This window comes from Dermacentor silvarum, chromosome 1, assembly GCF_013339745.2.
Source record: "Dermacentor silvarum isolate Dsil-2018 chromosome 1, BIME_Dsil_1.4, whole genome shotgun sequence".
NCBI lineage: Eukaryota > Metazoa > Arthropoda > Arachnida > Ixodida > Ixodidae > Dermacentor > Dermacentor silvarum.
In genome coordinates, this window is record NC_051154.1 from 425,466,128 (window position 1) to 425,482,152 (window position 16,025).

General features: G+C 45.8%; 1 protein-coding gene across 2 annotated transcripts in view; it reads right to left on the minus strand.

Moving 5' to 3' along the window:
* The window catches only part of LOC119437664 (ankyrin repeat and SOCS box protein 8), a 57,774-nt gene that overhangs the window by 8,979 nt on the left and 32,770 nt on the right, over positions 1 to 16,025 (minus strand). The window contains exon 3 of one of the 2 annotated variants that reach the window (XM_049660762.1): positions 11,187 to 11,294. The exons of the other annotated variant lie outside the window; for it this stretch is intronic. Within the exon in view, the coding sequence (XP_049516719.1) occupies positions 11,187 to 11,294 (108 nt within the window). The remainder of the gene's footprint in view (positions 1 to 11,186; positions 11,295 to 16,025) is intronic. 2 annotated transcript variants of the gene reach the window in all.

The window sequence follows — 16,025 nt, forward strand, 5'->3', positions numbered from 1 at the left end:
GTTGGGCCAGTCGGTACATAATTCAAAGGTGAAAAGTAGCAAAAAGAACAATGTACACCAGCAAAAAAAAAAGAAACAATGGGACAAGGCTGCTGGATAATCCAGCCTCAACTTATTGTCTTCTTGCTTGTGTGCACTGTGTTTCTCACTACTTTCGAGGCGAAAGCGTCAAATGGCCCATTGAGCGAAAAAGCCGGCGCCTGTAGTCTGCGGCTGCGAAACGGCACCTAATGTCCCACTGGCTGCAACGCCACGTCTCAAGCGCGCCCCGACGGAGCAGAGTGGGCGAAAGGGAACACCTACTGCTGTCGTAGTGCACCAGGTGTTGTGTAAAGGGAGAGGGCATTGCCGCGATGCCACGTCAAGGTTATTCTCGGACGCCTTCATTATCTGCGCAAGCTCTTGCCTGCGTTTTAACTGCGCCTTGGTAAGGCCAAATCGAAATGCGCCAAGCATCTTAATGCACTCGCTTGCCCACAAGGATTTCATAACTCAAAGTACTGCTCAGCGGCGTTCAAGTGGACATTATTGCTTTCACATTCACACTCATAAGAAGTGCTGCTTAGGTGTCCTCAGATTTTTTAACCCTTAAATTTCTACAATTAGGTACACATGGTTGAATCACTTGGTGCAGGTGCTCATTATAAATATTTCAGATGGCTAAAACTACTCCTATCATCACTCACACTGCGTGGCCATGGCTGTGAACTAAGGGCAGTGAAATGCAGGAAATCTTGGCAGGCAGAGAGGAGGAGGGCGTGGCAGTGTGGTTACATATTTTTAAAATAGAGTACCAACACATATTTTCAAAGTAGTAGAAACTCTATTACGCACTTTTCCCACATAAAAGGATGACACTTAGCAAGTATGGAGGTTGGGAAACCCTTATAAATTATTTTAGGTTTGCATTAAAGTTAGGCTGAATGCCAGACCTGGTGGCATCGACATTAACATGAGTGCTGCGCACATCTTTTTTTTTTTGCCCGTGCTTGTGTCTCGCAGCCGCAGCGATCACAAAAATTGAGAGAGCCAGTGCGTCATGACAGATCCACCTCCTGGTTACCAAAACTGAAACTGGTTCATAGAAAAAAAAAGTATTACAGAAAACAACTTAGGGCCCCTAACACTTGCCATTATGTTTTCTTGGGGTTTAGAAGGCATGGATGTTCTTTTAACACGCACAGGCACACAAAAATGAAAAGTCAAAGAAAATGTTATGCCAGCTTTAGGTGTGCCAAGAAACTTTGGTGCCCTTCAACAACTTCCTGTTGTGCTAGCATTAGAAAGAGAAGAAAAAAAAGGCTTGGTCGTAGTTAGAATTGCTACTTGCTAAACGCGTGATTCATATAATGCGTTTTTACAAGTCACATGAGGGTATGCGTCCCTTTACAAAAAATGATCATGATGATCTATGGGGTTTTCTGGCGCAAGGGACAATAATGGCCAAAGAGCGCTGCAAAAAATGTCTAGGACATACTGAAACTAGGCTATCAATTATAGATATTAGCTGGGATTAAAAAAATAAACTCCGATAGCACCAAAACTGCCATAAGAAAATGCCTGCTAAAAAGCATTGAACATCGGCAAAAAGAGACACTAGATCGCAGAATGGAAAACATAATGCTTATAAGCTTCAATGGGAAACACCCCAAATGTCAACATATGCATTTGTACTGTGATTCGGTGTTTAGTGCGATTTATACAAGATGCTCGGTGCAGTCAGAAGTGCACATTGGGCTAGCTGCTCTAAATGGAAAATTTGAGGCCAAAGCAAGAAAAGATTTACTGATGTAAACAAAGTAAATTACTGAGGAATATGTCCATTCAACGAGCATTACTGCCAAATGCAAGATGCCGAGCATTATGAACTGCAAAAGTTAACAAAACATGAGAGCCCAGAAAAACAACAACCACACACATCTTGAATAACTTAATGAGCAAGATTAAATACTGTTGGCGAGTAAGACTTACAAAAAGACAATAAAACACACATGGATATGAACCACAAAAAGTGCAAGTGTTTTATTGTCTTCGTATAAATCTTAGCAGTGCACCAATTTTTATATGCTGCATTTTGGAACTGAACGGTGAAGTCTGCAATTGTGTACACTCCTCTCAATTTCCGTCTACAAGAAGATTTAGTTCCCCATCATGCCAACCTTTGTGGCCACCTGCATGAGTGCAAGTGGCAGAAGGCAGCTGTCTAAAGGATCTTTTACAATATTTAAAGCTCCAATAGCTCCAAGCTCTACAGTATTACCTCCAACACAAGTTGACCTTATTAACACTCATTGGGAGAGGTGGTGTGAGCATCTTGTGCGCCTGCAGCATTTGGTTAAGCATGCAGCATTTTACGATATTCCTGATAAATTTTAAAACACCTTTTACATTCCCCTTTTAAATTTTTAGCACCTTAAAATTCTTGCAAATGCCTGGAAACTAATGCTTCAAGAAAAAAAAAAAACAATCTACAGGGATGCTCAGTTTGTACTTACTACCAAAATGTTTCTTTAACCACCCTGTGAATATTACAAGCAGCACGCGCTGTTCAATGTCACCAGGAGCAGAACACCGTAGCACGATGCACATGCACTATACTCCCGGACAACTTTCTGTGGCAATGAAGACACAGCTATCGCAGGCGGAGCTTCTGCACGTCTGTTACGGCACCAAGCAGTCTGGCAGTGTTTGACAGTGCTTTCGGTTTCTCGGAACAGACACTGAATTGACTCGAATTCCATGTGCCACGGTTACGCATTTGCTCAGCTGCAAAATAAGTAGAACTTCAACACTTAGTGGTTTGTTTTGTGTTATTAAGCTGTTGTAAATAAGGTGTTTAGGTTTTCTCTTCCCCAGCTTAAACTAATGTGGATGAAAATGAGACGCCCTTTTCAGCACTTTCGCTTGTGCATGCTTTGCGCCCGTAGCTTTGCCTTCATTGCCACAGAACGTTCTCTGCGAGGATAAGACAACAGGCGCCATGTTTATCAAGAATGGTGTGGTATGGTAAACGAGAATTCATGAATGAGCAGTAGGGTTAGTTGCCCAATGGGATAGTAGACGAAAACATCTGCAGTTTTGCTCGAAGGGCCAAGCACTGACAGTGATAGCAAGGCATTAGAGCATAATAGGAAGTAAGACTGGTGGTTTTATAGGCAGTATAAATTAAAGGAAGCATTCACTTACTATCTAAATGAAACTAGGAAGAAGCACATCGTCATGCATGCACACTTTGCAGGCAAACATTCTTTGTTGCAGCTCCCTTTAACATTTCCCTGTGCTGTCTCCAAAACTCAGAAGATCAAATGACATTCGACACTTATCATGAGGAGAGAAAAAAGTGCACCAAGGCACTTTTTTCTCTCCTCATGCCAAGCTTCCTCGCCTTAAGAGGAAGCTTTAACTTGGGGCGATCTACGATTTCCCTATCGAATTACATGTCATATGCAGAAATGCTTGTATGAGACAACTTGAGTGAAATTTGTTGCATTTGGGAGAGAGAATTAAATTCTAGTGACTCTAGGAAGTGGAATCTTGACTTAGGGCTTGTAATAATTTTCACTCACCGAATACCGGTGAGTGAAAAAACAAAATTGAAGCACTAAGTTTACAAATATGTAACTCTGCACAAAGAAAACAATATCACTATTCTGTAAACTGCATCTGTTAGAGCAGCTAAAGTGGACAACTTTGATGTATTAATTTATGAATTACGTCAAATTGTTGCAATGTTTACAAAGGGCTTTGGAAGAGTCCTACTCATAAACTAAACTAGTGGTATGTGGAATCTCGATGATACGATCACGGCTAATACGAATTTCCGAATGATACGAATTTTTCTGTGGTCCCGGCCTAGCCCCATTACTTTGCAACGTGCTGGAGAACGGTTGTTACGAATCGATTTTCGACCCGCGTCGGTTGATACGAATAAACGCCGCCCCACCGACGGCCGCGAGAGAGAACAGCGCACAGTCACGCGCTTTCTCCTTTTCTCTTTTGGTGCGGAGGCGCGGAGGTCGCGACTGGGCGCGAAGAGTTTGACGCGGTGGCGCTTTTCTTGCTTTTGCGCTTTTCCCCACACAGGCGTGGGGAAGTGCGGTCTATGGAAACTGAGCTGCGTAAGCACAGCGCATACAAAGGTCAGAGCCGTGTGGAGATCGCTTTCAAGATACAGTGCGCGTGACAACCCCGACAGCCGGCACAGGCACAAAGTAGAAGAACGCATTTGTTGTCAGAGTAGAAGGCGCCCCCCCCCTCTCTCCTTCCCTCCTTCCCTAGTGCACTGCCTTCCCGCCGTGCTCCTTTCGCGTGGGAGATTGCGTCACCAGTTACCCTTGCGCCCGGTTGGAAGATACGCATTTGGTGCCACACAGCACAGCGTCGCCCCCCCCCCCCCCCCCCCCCGGCCTTTCGCGCGACGGAAGCAGGGCCGGGCTCTACTGGCGCGCCCGGCCGTGACGGAAGTCGCGTTGGCTCTCGGCTGTGCATTCGCTCTCCGTGCGTGAAGGCGCGCTTTCACTCGCACATACGGCGCGCAGCGCCGATTTTATCGCCCTTGGACTCATGCTCCACGTCTCTTGCTTCTCCTCCGCATCGCCCTCGTTGATCTCCTCTCCCGTCGGTGGGTGCTCGCTACCGCCCTTGTCGGCGAGATTTTCCAGCGGAACCCGCAGTATAACCGGTATTTCGTCTCACGCGGCTGCACTGTAAGCAGTATGCATATACATGGAGTTCTATGGGAGGGTAAACGGGAGTCGGAAAAGGCCGCGTTGTAGCCTGTTCTGCACTATAAACAGTTACGTTATAAGTAATCTATACTGTAAATGCTTTTTACGTGCGTGTGCCTGAGTGAGTTCACCTCCGACTCTTTAATTTAGCTAGTTTTAATTGTGTTTCGATGATACGAATTTCGGCTAATAAAAACCTCGGTGATACGAATCTCGCGGGGTCGCGTGAAATATTCGTATCACCCGAAATTCGTATCATCAAAACATACACAATATCAAGAAAAATGACTTTATTTTTACCAGAAAAAATTCTAATAGTGGAATCCCATTGATACCTTCCTCGCTGCTGCGTTTTCCCGGCTGCTACGTCGCGTTTTCGCAGTCCCGACCTAAATCCCATTGACTTCCATGTATAGTCGAATCTCGGTAATTCGAACTCGCAGGGGCCCAAAAATTTGTTCGAATTAAAAGGACTTATTTTTGAAATAATCGTGCACTATAGCACGATGTACGAACGGTGCGATTCGTGAAATATAGCGGCGCGCAAGCACATATTGAGCAAGGGCCACGAAACTGCCCGCGCTCGCTTCGCGATAACGGCTGAAAACGAAACTTCAGCGAGCTGGCGGCGCACGCACGGCGAGAGAGCGAGATTGTGGTTGTGAAGAGGCGACGGGCGCGCGCGGGGACCGTCGCAGGTGAGGGAGGAGGGCGGCAGGGAAGCGGTTTGGCCTCCCCTCGCCCTTCCTCTCAACACCCTCGTAGCCCCCTCACCTTCGACTGTCTCCGTGCGCGTCCGCCGCTCCCGCCGGCCCGGCGCCGCTTAGCCCGCTCCCGGAAGTTTCGGTTTCTGCCGCTGAAGCGAGCGTTGGCCGAACTGGGCCTCCGCCGTTGCTTCCCTCTGTGCTGCAGCCGCAGCGTTGGCTGAGACGTCGGCACGTACACGCGCGTTCCAGCGCCACGCAGAAACGGCGACCTTGGCGTGATGCCGCGGTTCTTTTTTTGCTCCGCGCGGCGTTGAGGGTCTCGCCTAAGCTTTTGCTCTCTGGCGGTGTCGGAGCAATGCCGGTCGGAGGCGCCGCCACGTGATTTGGCGCGCTGCTGAAAGCATTGTCGGTGCGCGGTGTAAGTTGCAACAAGGCACGTTGCAGATACGACGCACCCGCGCGGGTGCCCTTAGTGCCGCATCCTGAAAGCGATCTGCGACGTGCGCGTAGTGCGCGCCCGCGCGGACCTTATCGTCAAAATGATCTGCGGTGTTGACAAAGTGAGCCTAGTGCCAGTTGTTTCGTATGCGCTGGGCCTTCGACGTTTAGTTCGCGTTGAAGCGAGAGACAGCGCAAAGGTCAATTCGCTCGCTGCTGCTGCTGCGTTTCCGTCGCTTCACCTTTCGGGCGAAACTGCGGCTTTTTTTTTTTTCTCTCTTTTTTTTGCGCGGTCCCTTGAAAAACGTATCAACGGGACGTTTTCTTGTCCAAATCGTCAACGATCGCCTTCTGAAAGGCGTATAAGTGCGCCCACGTGATCTTGGGAATGTTTTTGCACGCCACTGAACGCCTGAGCACGTCGAGTGCAGGGAGCGTTTTGACCGTCGGGGCTGCGCCTCGGTTGTCGTTGCAGCAGCGGTCCTCGTCTACTTTCTCGCTAAGCATCGGTACAGTGTACTAGAAGGGGGCAGTGGGCTTACTCAGCCGCTCCTCTGACGCAGTCAGCATCGCATCCAAGAGGTGGCGCCACTGGCAACTTCAATGGAAGCTTTGATTTTCCTTGCGTTTCTGTCGGTTCAGTTCGAAGCAGTTCACACTCTTATTTGTTTTTAATTTTGGCATACCTGACAGTCTTTACATATCTTTAGCAAGCACTCTATTTGTTTAGGCCACATGATATTTGCCATAATAGTACCTTGTGGAAAAGGAAGACGGCAACTCTACCGCAATTTGCTGCCTATCCTAACTCTTAGACCTTTTGTGCAAACAGCTCGTCGCTGACGGATGTTGCTTATGCGGAAGGGGCCTTCGAATTTTCCAAATTATCGGGCAATCGTAAAAAAAATTTGAAAACGGTTTCATGCCATGTCGACCTAATGTAAAATTTTGTCAGACAGAAAACAGTGCGTGCATACTTCCCAGCTGGGCTCAAAAAAAAAAAAAAAAAAGATCAGGCATGCTAACCAGGTTTGTGCCTTTGCTTAGCCAAAATGAATATGTATATATTGCTTAAATATTTCATTGTTCCACTTTAGTTGTTCCATGCTTCATAGTAGCCTTCTGCATTTATTATTAACCATCATTACACCGGCACACATTTGTTAAATCCAATCAGGTTTGTTTTTTCCTTCAAGAAATGGAGGGAGGCCTGAACAAAAAGTGAAAACTAGTTCACTTGACAAAGGCTCCGGCATGTATGCTTATGTACAGTTATATAAGGGGAAGCAAAATGAAGTTAACAGGGCTGTTGCTGACACAAAGCTTTCATTTGCAAGAAGTACAGCAAGCCATTGTTTCATGCACTTCAACTCATGTGCAATGGCTCAACTTCAGCTGCTTGGCCCTCTGCCGCTTTCCTGCCTTGTCACAGTTAATTCCTTTCACATAAGAATGCAGACGTGTGACAATGTAAAAACTAATTATTTTAGCTGTGAGGCTAAGAGCGTGCACATTGCAGCCAACTTCGAGGGAAAGCTCACTCTTAACAACTTCCAGCATATCCATAACGCTGTCAGAGTGTAGCTCACTCTGAGAGAAGCATTCTGTGAAAAGATCCTCTAGACTTTTCACAAAGCCGTACAGCTGACTGGAGGCCTCCTCGGTCACAGAAGTTTGTTAGCCGGGCAAGTTGAAAACTTTCGCCTGGTGGCGTCATAGTAAGCAGTTTTGTGCATTCTTGGCATTTCGTGCTGGAATTGACAATACACTTCCGCGCAACATAGCCCGCAATGTGGTAAGTGAGCCTCGAGTCGCTTCTGGCCACGTGCTGGTTATGGTCGTTTGAAACCCGCAGGCCCGTGCAATGCTGGGGTACCACGTTTGTGTGGCCTCTGTGGCAGTAGCACTAGCAGCAGTTTGACTGCACTCATTTCTGTCACCTGATGCTTCGAGAGAGTCAACTTCCAGTAAGGAGGCCAGTGTACCTTCCTCGCAGTTTCCTTCGCTAACTAGACCATAAAAAGAAAAACAATTCACAGTGATCAGGAACTGCGTTGGAGTTGAGCACAAAACGTGGCTCAAAATGGAGCTCGCATATACTGCGCTCGTGTCGTCCAGGGAAGGTTCTATGGAGGTTCTTTTCCTACTTTTTCCGCCTATTTTTATTCTTCAGGATGCCAAACAAGGACAACTTCGGCCCATCCTTCACATAAACATAGCCTAGCTGTTTGGCACCCAAGCACGTAAGAGTGGTTTCGTCGATGCCGCGGCATGGCTCAGTTACTGCAAGGCATACTAATCTCTTGCAGGCTATGTGCGAAAAAAACACTGAAGGAAAAAAACAACCCACGCGACGACGTCCACAGAAAAAACAACGCAGCTCAGCAACTCCAACTAATATGATCGGGCACTAGGAAGCTGCGCCGTCGCACCCACATTCCATTGAAACCGACGTCAGCGCCGCCGCTCGGGCTATCGGAGAAGCTCATATTTGCGACATTCGTGGAGCCACCGCATCGCATAGCCTCCGCTAGAGAGTAAGCCCACTGCCCCCTTCTAGTACACTGTAGCATCAGCTAGGCAGTGATGTGGTCCGGTCCGCTCGACGTGGGGACCAATGAGAGATTGCGCAGCCGCGTGACGTAGTCGGTTGCTTGGCGACTATAGATCCCGCCCAGATCCCGCTGTGCCGGTGGCCTAGCTGGCTCGTCCGCCGTCGCTGTTGCTCACGCGTTCGTATGATCCGTAGCGGCGCGGCGACACGTTCGGAACAGCCGATTTTTTTCGTATTGTGAGCAATGTATTTCGTTCGGGGAATGTTACGAATTCGTATCACACCGAAATTCGTACCAGCCGGGTTCGTATCACCGGGGTTTTACTGTACGAATATTTTTCGTGACCTCGTGAGATTCGTATCATCGAGATTCCACTGTACTTTAGAGCAGTGCACATCAATTTCGTCCACTTTAGATCTATTATGCGCAATTCACAGAATTGGGATATCATTTTTTCATACCCAGTTACAGAGTTGTAAAGTTTATACTTGAGTTCAAAATATTTTTTTCAATTTTCATAAAACAATTGAGGGCCTAAATAAAACAACCACTTGCTACAGTCACTAGACTAGCTTTTTCTTTCAAACGCAACAAACTTCATCGAGTACAGTGCAGTGGTTGACAAGAAAAACAGTTTCTTTGTTGTTATGTATCCAGATAGGAGCCCCCGAACTAAAGCTTCCTCTTAACTGATTTCCCTTGAAGAATTGGCATGGCATGTGTCGCTCCCTGTTTCCTTTCAAGCATGCCATAACCCGAGACGGGCTTTAGGTGGTCGGAAATAGGGGGGGGAGGGAGGTCTTACTGCATGGTGCGATCACTATTATCACAGTTCGCTTTCTCAAGCCGCCCGAAGCGGGCTGCAGGTAGCCAGGAGAGCATACACACCCGGAACTTGATGCCGGAACCTGACGCCAACACTACAAGTGCAACTGGAGTAATTGCTAACGTAATATGTAATTGCTATCGTAATAAAGGAAACCAGGACAAGTAGATGCAGGAGGACACACCACAGGATGAGTGTTCCTGTGTTTACTTGCCTTGGCTTGCTTGCGTTACCACTTTTTTCATCAAGTATGAACCAACTTGCCCATATCAAGATGTTTGCCACAGAACATCTTTTTTTTTTTTTGGCTCGGTGCTTTTTCAACACGGCTGCTGGCAATATTTTGCGAGTGCTGCTTTTGCGTTCATTCAAGCTGTTACAAATGGTGAGTGCTTTTAATACTTCTCAGCTACACGAGGTTGCTTTAACAGCGGCATTGACTTGCTTGTTACAAGGTCTATAAACAAACAAATAGCCATGGGATGAAAATGCATGTACACACTGAATTTGTGGCATTGGCTGCAGAAGTGTCATCGAGTGGGCAACGTGAGAGACAATGTCCCCAGAATTAAGAGCCTTCTTTTTTCTGGGGTTTTACGTGCCAAAACCAGTTCTGATTGTGATGCACGCCGTAGTGGAGGGCTCCGGATTAATTTTGACCACCTGGGGTTCTTCAACGTGCACTACGATGCAAGCACATGGGTGTTTTTGCATTTCGCCTCTATCCAAACGTGGCCGCGGCGGCCAGGATTCGATCCCGCAATCTTGCGCTCAGCAGCGCAAAGTTAAGAGTCAGTGGGTTGCATTTTGTTTCTGCATTGAAATATTTTACTAGAATAAGGACTTGCCTGGTTGAACATTATTGTCACTTGAACAATGTCACACAGGATGAGCATTGAAAGAAAAAAAAAAATTAAATTATGGGGTTTTACATACCAAAACCACGATTTCATCATGAGGCACGCCGTAGTGGGGGACTCGGGAAATTTGGACCACCTTGGGTTTTTTAACGTGCACCTAAATCTAAGTACACGGGTGTTTTCGCATTTTGCCCCCATCGAAATGCGGCCGCCGTGGCCGGGATTCGATCCCGCGACCTTGTGCTCAGCAGCCCAACACCATAGCCACTGAGCAACCACGGCGGGTGAGCATTGAAAGAACAAGACACACATATGTGTCTTCGTCCCTGTTTGGTGGTGTTCGAATTGGAAATATTTCATGTGAAAAATATCCAACTTTCAATCACTATTTTTTTTTTCACACCAGTCTCCATGCAACAAAATATGTTTTCTCATACATATGAGCCTGCTGTATGTGTTTTACAACTTTTTACAAGACTGTAAAATTTCTGTTTGCACTTGCTGCTGTCTCCACAGCGGTAACATTCATAACAGTTCTTTGCGGCAGCCTCTGTATTTCTGTTTTCAAAAAAGTTATAGGTTGATTTGATTTGAATTTTTAAGGGTACATTGATTCTTCGAGCATGCATCTAACATTTATTTCATTAATAAAATTTTTTCATAAAAATTTGGTTGTAACAATCACCAACATATTCATAGCATTTCCCTTCACTGTTTCACACTGCCATTCTTCACCTCACCTTTTAATTGTCACACTTTTTAACTTTGCATGTTGTCTTCTCAAATTCCGAATTTGGCCTTTTAATCAAGATGTTAAAGGACGTCTTTGCAAGAAAGTTGCAGTGAAAAGTAAGAATACATTATATATTTCAGAGCACTGCCACCTTCCTTGAATAAGATAACATACCACAACTCTGTGCTACAAAACAAAGTTGGTGAAGCAATAAGGCAATGAGCAGAATGCCCCGCTGTAAAGAGAGGAAGACAATAAAAGAAAACATGGGGGCATACGGCCATTCTGTCCAACCATCTCAAAGGGAAACTTGATCCCAAGGTTAAAAGAGAAAGTGTACCTGTAGCATTCCAGAGCTACAGTCAGTCAGAGTGGTAATCTTCATGCATGCAAGCACTCCGAGAAGAAGATTCCCTTGAACCCTTGAACCACAGAGGGGGTCAAACAACTGTGGAAAAGACTTGTATAAACCTCAAGCGAACAGTTTGTATGCTTCTAACAACATGATACAGTCCAACTTCGATATAACGAAATTTCTTATATAGAAGATTTCACGATGTTGAGGTATCTATGTTCCAGCAGTCGGAAAAGATTTCACAGCCTCCGTAGCACTTCCGGTGGGCTATGGCACTGTTAGTGAACACGTACGAATGAAGTCCTGCAGGAAACCAGCATAACTTTCAGGCCAAGCCCAAAGGTTGTCATTCTGTGCATTACGAGTGTGACACACGACAGCGCCCAGATGTGTGCAGGAGAGCTAAGCTTTCAGTAAATTAAAAATTTAATTGTAGGGTTCGACATCCCGAAACTGCATAGTGGGTTATAAGGCGCGCCGTAGGAGAAGGCTTGGCATTAATTTCGACCATGTTGTGTTCTTTAATGTGCATCCAAAACCCAGTACATGAGTGTTATTGCGTTCCACTGGTTTCGGAATACAGCCGCCATGGCCAGCAGTTGTACCCGTGAGGTCGAGCTCAAGCAGCGTAATGTCATAGCCACTGAGATGCTGTGGTGGGCTCTTGTTAGGTTACAATCACAAATATTCAATGAAGAATAAATTGAAAAAAGAGAGAAAGAAACATTCACTGGATTGCAAATTCCATCAAATTGAGGTTACGCTGTAACCTAACAATTGTTTCTGCAAGATGTGCTGCACATATTTTACATTGCACTCCACAAGCAATGGAGTGTTGTAGTGCACAAAATCTGTGCAGGGCATCAACCTTGCCTTCCAATGCAAAGTTACGGAGAAAAACAAAGAATTGTATCTTATTCAAAGACAAATCAGTCTTCAAACCTGGCAGAGAAAGCAACATGGAAACAGGCAGTTTCGGTAAAATGACAAAGATATAAATAATACCTGTTCTTCCCAGAACTACTTGACAACCATAAAAAGCATTACATTCACACACAAGCATGTGCTAGCTATGTAAGCGCTATCGCGAAAACGTATAGGCTGATCTCCCATGCATGCAATGGCTGGCTGGCTTTTACTGATTTGCGATAGGCTGTACATGTGATAAGTACAGCGAAACAAAGAAAGAAGCAAGGCCTCACACATCATTCCTTCATTTTTCTAAGGTTTGTAGTAGACATTCTTTACGTGCTAAATGTTTCCACGACAATAGTTCACTTCTGCTCTCATGCATTCAACTGCCTGGCCCAACAATTTGCAAGATCTTGCGAAAGAGGTAGTCATGAGAGTATTGTAGCAAGGTTATTGCAGAGGCTGCACATTTAAAAGTTCTGAGAAACTGAGATGAACAATTCAGGCACCGCTCTGACAAAGCCTTGAAGCTTATCAATGGCAGCTCCGCAATATTCCTCCTCCAAAGCACCAACCATGAACTCCAAAGCATTTTTCTTTTTCCTTCTTTCAGCAATTGCTGTCAATTTACTGAATGCGTTCAGACCAGCACAAGAGATAAAGACAAAAAACAAACAAACACATACAGCAGACAGGTGCTTAACTTTAAAACTACCATACAGCAGACACGTGCTTAACTTTAAAACTACCCTTTATTTGAAATGATCGGTTATTTTATACACATTGTGCATAAGGCACACAAAACACATATACCATACTTTCCGGTGTATAAGACACATTTTTTTTCTCAATTTTTCGTTTTTTTTTCTATAGAACGGTGGTGCTTATGTTTTTTTTTCCCGGGAAAACTGTCGTCAAAATTGGATTCGATGTTATGGCCACGCGAAGCGCGCTGGTTGACATAATTGCTACATGTTCTGTGCGCGCTATCGAGGTGCCGGGTTCTTTTCGTGTTCGAGTTCCCGAGCGCTGTGCGAGAATGACGGAGCAGCACCGCAAGCGGCGGCAGGCTGACCGCGAGTCGGCCGACCACAAATTCGTCGCATCTGCAGATCGCTGTCGAGATATGGCGCACGCCGCTGCGCAAACTACGCAGTTGCTACCAGAGTGCGATAAGGACGGAGCAGCAATGCAAGCGGCAGCAGGCCGACCGCGAGTCGACCGACCCCGAAGTCGTCGCATCTGCAGATCGCTGTCAAAATATGGCGCGCGCCACTGCGCAAACTACGCAGTTGCTACCAGAGTACAAGCCCCCCCCCCCCCCCCTCCCTCCTTATGCGCTGCTTTCCTCTCTTGTGCACAATTTGGCTCACCGTCGCACACTTTCACTCGCATACAGCATACGGCGCGCGGGGACGATGTTAATGCCATTGGACAAATTTATACGGACCTTTGATGCATTTCTGCCGTCGTGGAACCACGACGGCAGAAATGCGCGTGGAGTGGAAATATATGGCACCCATACGCTTGCGCGGGACCCGCGTTCACGGAGTGAAACGTCACTTTTTTTTAATCACTAACCGAACTAACGAACAGGTGCGTCTTATATACGTTTTTTTCCGGGAAAACTGCCGTTTTAAGGGGGGTGCGTCCAATACAAAGGTGCGACTTATAGCCCGGAAAATACGGTACGCACAAAAAACAATGCACAATTCAATCACATTCACATGTCCAAAGATACCTCGTAAAAAGTGGCACCTCTTTATCATAAAGCACGAAAGACAGACAGCTGACGCACTCATCTTTTGCTCATTCTATGTAACATGATTCTACTATTTTCCATTCTTTCTTAGCTTTTTTTTTTTCTTTGCCTAGAAACGCAATAGCAAACAAACGCATACATGCACACTTTTTGGAATTGTTCAGCAAATGAGCGAGTGTGACTGAAATGCGCAATGTTTTGTGTGCTGACGTTTGCTTTATATATCTGATGCACAGTGGGTATAAAATAGCCAGTCATTTGAAATCTATCTTGGCTGGAAGTTCAACGCTTGTCTGTCGTATGTGTTCCTTTACATTTTCATCCTTTGCGCTGTTAGAATGCTGTCAGCACGATGTAACAACTCGCCGAGATCACAGTATTGTTGCAGTTCATTTATTTTCAGCACGGCGAAATCAATGTGTGACGTTCTACAGTCCATGCTGCAAGGGAGGTCACATGGTCTGAAATGGTTAATGGAAGGATAAGGTCTAGCAATGGATGATGTGACTGTCATTGCTTTCTGTGGGAACAAAACCTTGTTGCTGTCATTTGTGCTTTTGTTGATGTAAAGTGGCTTGCATGTTTCAAGTAAACGTGAACACAGCAAGCCTTTTTCTTTGGCTATAACAAAAACTTAATTCACAGCTGCAAACAGTGCAAAGTGCTCACTTTTCCTTTATTTTGCATTATATACCAAAGTTCTGATATGTACAGCATTAAACACAATGGTGTCTACTTTTTCTTTCATCTCTTTGCTGGCAGTCTCCCTTCACTGGCCACATAAAAGTTACTCTTGGAGTCAAAAAGTTAATGGACCTCTAGATCTGAGAGAAGCTAAATACTTCCGCAGCCTGGTATTCAAATTTCTAGCCTGTAGTATAGCCTGCGAAAAACATAGTGTAGTACGGCTTTGTGAGCTACAGTCCCAAACTGCTTAGAAATTACAGTGGAACCTCGATTATACTTCCCCCGGTTATGCGACTACACGCATTTTATGACGAATTGCTTTGGTACCGGCAAAATCATCATAGAAATAATGCATGAAAAACCTCGATTATACGACGCAATTTTACGCTGACCCCGCCTCGTACGACGCCTCCGTTGGTACCATTCGAGAAAAAAAAAGAAAGGAAAAAAAATGTCACAGTTTCGCCCTAAGGGCGAAGCAATGAATGCGATAGCAACACAGCAACACCATACGAAGTAAGGTGAGCGGCTTTAGTAGCAATATGAATTGTAGTAAACATGAGCTGATTAAGTAAGCAGGTGTGCTGCGCCGTAAGTAGACCGACATGAAGAGAGACTCGATGACCACGAGAAGGCGCCTGTGAAACGGTGGTGTTGATGAGAAGCGCTGCCCGTGGACAGCGCGTGCGAAGGGACACACCTGTAGCGCTGCACTGCCGATCCGGGCAGCATTGCATGTGTAGCGTGCGTTGGAAAATGTGGCCCGACTATTACTAACTGAATGAACAAGCGTGGTGTGAGCGCGCACAAACAAACATGAATAGATCACACTGAATGACTGCAGACAACGACTGTCAAAACGCTGGCAGCAAGCAGCGGGCGAAGGTACGTGCGGTCTATCGCTTCAACGGAAACTGAGCGGCGAATGCACGGCGCATAAAGGTCAGAGCTGTGTGGAGATAAGCGACGGTGCGAGTGAGCGACGAGCGCGGTTGCTGGCAAAGCCCTCCCGCAATTCATCGACGTCGAGACACCGAGCTGAGGCAGACATTCCCAGCTCCTCGGCCATCAAAATAGCTCGTCTCACAAAGCAGCTGTCATACTGAACGCGCTGCGTCGCCATAACGTCGCGATTGAATGAAGTCGAACTGAAAAAGGCCATAGGGTATTGCGGCATTGTAACCAGGTACAAGCACAGCGAAAACAGCGTTGATTCAAATCAAAAACAAGTTCCAACTTCGGTCGACTTGTATATGGATTGGATCGAGATGCAAAGTTATAGGTTGCCAACGTTGCGCTAGAAATCGCGGGATTTAGAGCATTCGTTTTAAAATGGCCAATTTTGCTGTTATTCGACTGTAATGTGAGGGTTTAGTTCAAGCAATGAAAATAATGAAAAATATGTGTGTAACATTAATAAATATGGTAATTTCTTTATAATTTATTCTACCTTCCTTGGAGCA